The sequence below is a fragment of the Octopus bimaculoides genome, chromosome 1 (assembly GCF_001194135.2).
Source record: "Octopus bimaculoides isolate UCB-OBI-ISO-001 chromosome 1, ASM119413v2, whole genome shotgun sequence".
In the NCBI taxonomy this organism is placed as follows: Eukaryota; Metazoa; Mollusca; class Cephalopoda; order Octopoda; family Octopodidae; genus Octopus; species Octopus bimaculoides.
The window spans coordinates 151,285,147-151,288,564 of record NC_068981.1 but is presented as its reverse complement, the minus strand read 5'-3'; the positions used below and the strand labels follow the sequence as shown (position 1 = coordinate 151,288,564).

The window sequence follows — 3,418 nt, the reverse complement described above, 5'->3', positions numbered from 1 at the left end:
ATCTAAAAACAGAAACAATTCCTATCATAGTAGGTGCCTTAGGTATAATAAAAGAATATTCAAACAAATACATAACAAAAATAGCAGGACTTACAAATATATATAACATACAGAAAATTGCACTACTGGGTACTGCACACATTCTACGCAAAACACTTTCAATACAGTAAACATAAGAGCACCACAGCAAACCACAGCACATACCCAAGGCGCACAGAGCTGCGCTCGGTAGTGAAGTGAAAGCACGTTATAAAAATAAAACTACTGAATAATAATAATAATAATAATAATAATAATAATAATAATAATAATAATAATAATAACAATAATTGCCCTGATGCGATACCAGATACTAGCTCTCATAGCCTCTGATCTTATCTGATTGGAAGAGTTATCATGCACTTGTTTTTTGTCGGTGTAAAATATGTGCTACAGCAAGACGGCGAGCTGGGAGAATCGTTAGCACGCTGGACGAAATGATAGTGGTATTTCGTCCGTCGCTATATTCTCAGTTCAAATTCCGCCGAGGTTGACTTTGCCTTTCATCCTTTCACGGTCTATGAAATAAGTACCAGTTACGCACTGGAGTCGATGAACTCGACTATCCCATCCCCAAATTTCAGGTCTTGTGCCTCTAGTAGAAAAGAAAATATGTGTTACAATAAATATTCTGCTCAATACAACAAATTTGCTTGTCAGTTGCTTAACCTTAACTAGTTGAGCATGTCCTTTGGTGGCTGACAATATGTGCATTTCTGATCTCGAGCAGAAGTAGAGGGGGAACATCATAGCCATGTATTCAGAGGAATAATTTGAGATTCTAATAGTTCACCACTGGAAATAAAGCTGTTTCGTTCAGCATCCTTAAACAACTCTTTTTCAGGGACTTTTGAGTGGGACGGGCCTCCTGCAAGATCAGGCGCTGTTTATTTTGATATGAGATCACCATTTTTATTCGTTCTAGTGCCCACAAGCAACGTACCTTAAGAATTTTTTTCGTGGTTTGGATTGTAACTGCCCTTTCCAGCATGTAAGAATTCCTATCGATGATCTTCTCTTCGTGTATTTATACACTCTTTTAAACAAATACTTTACGTGTTGTGATTTTTATTATACATACCGACCACTGGTAATAAATTATTTTAATAATCTTTACACTTATATTTATATAGTTAAATTTTACATTTCTTAGGCCAGTTAGCACACAATTGAAATTATTCACTGCTGTACTATTCTTACTTAGCAAGTTGGAACACTAGAGTTGAATCCATGGTGCATAAAAATGGAGCTGAATGCGCGCGTTTATTATATGTTCTCGGTACGTATTTCAGTTTCATAATTATGTCCTTTTTTCCAGCAACCTTACTGACAAGCTAAAGAGGCTAATTGATCAATTGATTAATTGATTTATTTGGTCATTAATAGCGAAACTCGTGTGTATAAGGTTCATTGAATTTTTATTCAATCTGGTGTCCACAAGCAATATGCCTTTTTCGTGGTTTATGATGTGACTGCAATTTCCAGCATGTAAGAAGTCCTATAGATGGTCTTCACTTCACGTATTTATACACTCTTTAAAACAAATTACAGTTAGTATTTAATAAATCGTATGATTTGCAAGTAAAGCTCATTGAATGGTTTAGTGTTCGTTCAGTATGTAATTAATGAGAGAGATAGAAAGTGGACGATACAAGAATCTTTATTGATCACTACAATCATTTCGACCCATGCAGCATCGGTCCCTCGCGTGTAGAATTCTGCTCGACTTGTTTAGGTGTATCCTTCAGTGTAAATGTGTCCCCTCAGATGATTTCAAAAGGTATTTCGTTAAAATAAACTCTGTTCCGGACAGTCTTTTACTGCATGCTTTCTTGGTTTTCGTAAATAGGAATTGCAAATTAAGAGAAAGAGCTTCCTTCTTATAGAAGATTAATAGCAAAGTTCAGATAGATAAAGAAACGGACAAAATCGGAATACTAACTCCCACTTTGAAGTGTATGTGCTTGCAATCCAGGAACAGGAATTATCAACCAAATACCTGATGCACAAAAGGGACACAGACACAGGAAATGCAGCAAAATATGATAACCGTTGCAGACTTAGTGGCGTTAACATTGAAGATATCATCCACGTCATAAATAGTTGTCCGAAAATGTGATCACGTTATAATCTACCGATGAGACATGATGTTGTAGCTACATGCATACTTAAATACATACACACATACATCACATACATCACATACATACATATATATATAATTACACACATACGTACATGCATACATACGTACGTGCATGCATTCATCTAGTGGAAATGTCTTTGAACATAACTCGAACAAGGTTGATCGTAGTCTTAACTAACAGAACAACAACAACGACCAGAAAAATAATAGCAGCAGGATGAATAACAACAATAGCATATAACTTGAAGGGAAACTTAAATGACTGTGAACGAATTACGTGGACAGAGAATGTATGGATCACAGTTAGGGATATTACTGTTTCTGTTTGCACTCATGGAAACACTCGAATAAGTGGAAATTAAAAAATAAAAGAAAGGGAAAAAATACGTAACCGTCCTTCAATCAACAACAACAAAAAGATCACTTATACACAGCCCCTTCACAGCGCCGATTACAGATGGTATCAGCCATTCTTTTACAAGGAATACTGTTAATATTAAATTAAATAACAAATAACATATTCTAAGAAGGGAAAGAAAAAGTAAAACTATGCACAATACATACACTAGAAAAGAAAACTACTCACGTGCTTGTAGTATGGTGTAAATACTGTTTGGAGGAATTTCGATGAATGATGAGGCAACAGGTAATTGCTTGATTTTACGTAGAATACATACTTTATAGGAAACGCTGTAAATAATCATAGTACATTTGGAGTGTATCATACATTGAGAAAGGCACTGAATTTGAGATCGGATGTTTGATATTTGAATCAATTTGTCATCTTCTGGAATGCCAGTTACAGAAGGGTGAATACGAGTTCCATAACATTCTCTGAAATCTACATTACTTCCCAAACATATTTGGAATAACAGCATTGAGAAAATAATCATGTGAATATTTGCTTTTCGAATCACGTGACTTACTGAGAAGCAATACATATTTCTTTATTATATTGTATTAGATAGCACTTCAAATGTTTACAAGTTAGGAAATAATTACCGCTTCTCATGCATAAAACGTTTCTCGTTAAATATATTTCGTATTGAATAATCACTAGGGATTAGCTTTACTCTCTTTACTTTTATTTAAAACAAATTGATAATGTCACTGCAAACAAAATCGAACTGCATGACACTAACTATGAATCTCTACCGACGCTGTGAAGTATTTTCCAAATGAATATATATTTATATATATATATATATATATATGTGTGTGTGTGTGTGTATG

At 34.6% G+C, this 3,418-nt stretch overlaps 1 protein-coding gene across 1 annotated transcript in view; it reads right to left on the bottom strand.

The window, feature by feature from the left end:
- Nucleotides 1-3,329, bottom strand: part of LOC106871888 (hemolymph lipopolysaccharide-binding protein) — a 10,143-nt gene extending 6,814 nt beyond the window's left edge. Inside the window, exon 1 of the mRNA XM_014918641.2 lies at nt 2,772-3,329. Within this exon, the coding sequence (XP_014774127.2) occupies nt 2,772-3,126 (355 nt within the window). The 5' untranslated portion in view covers nt 3,127-3,329. The remainder of the gene's footprint in view (nt 1-2,771) is intronic.
- Between the last annotated feature and the right edge of the window lie 89 nt (nt 3,330-3,418).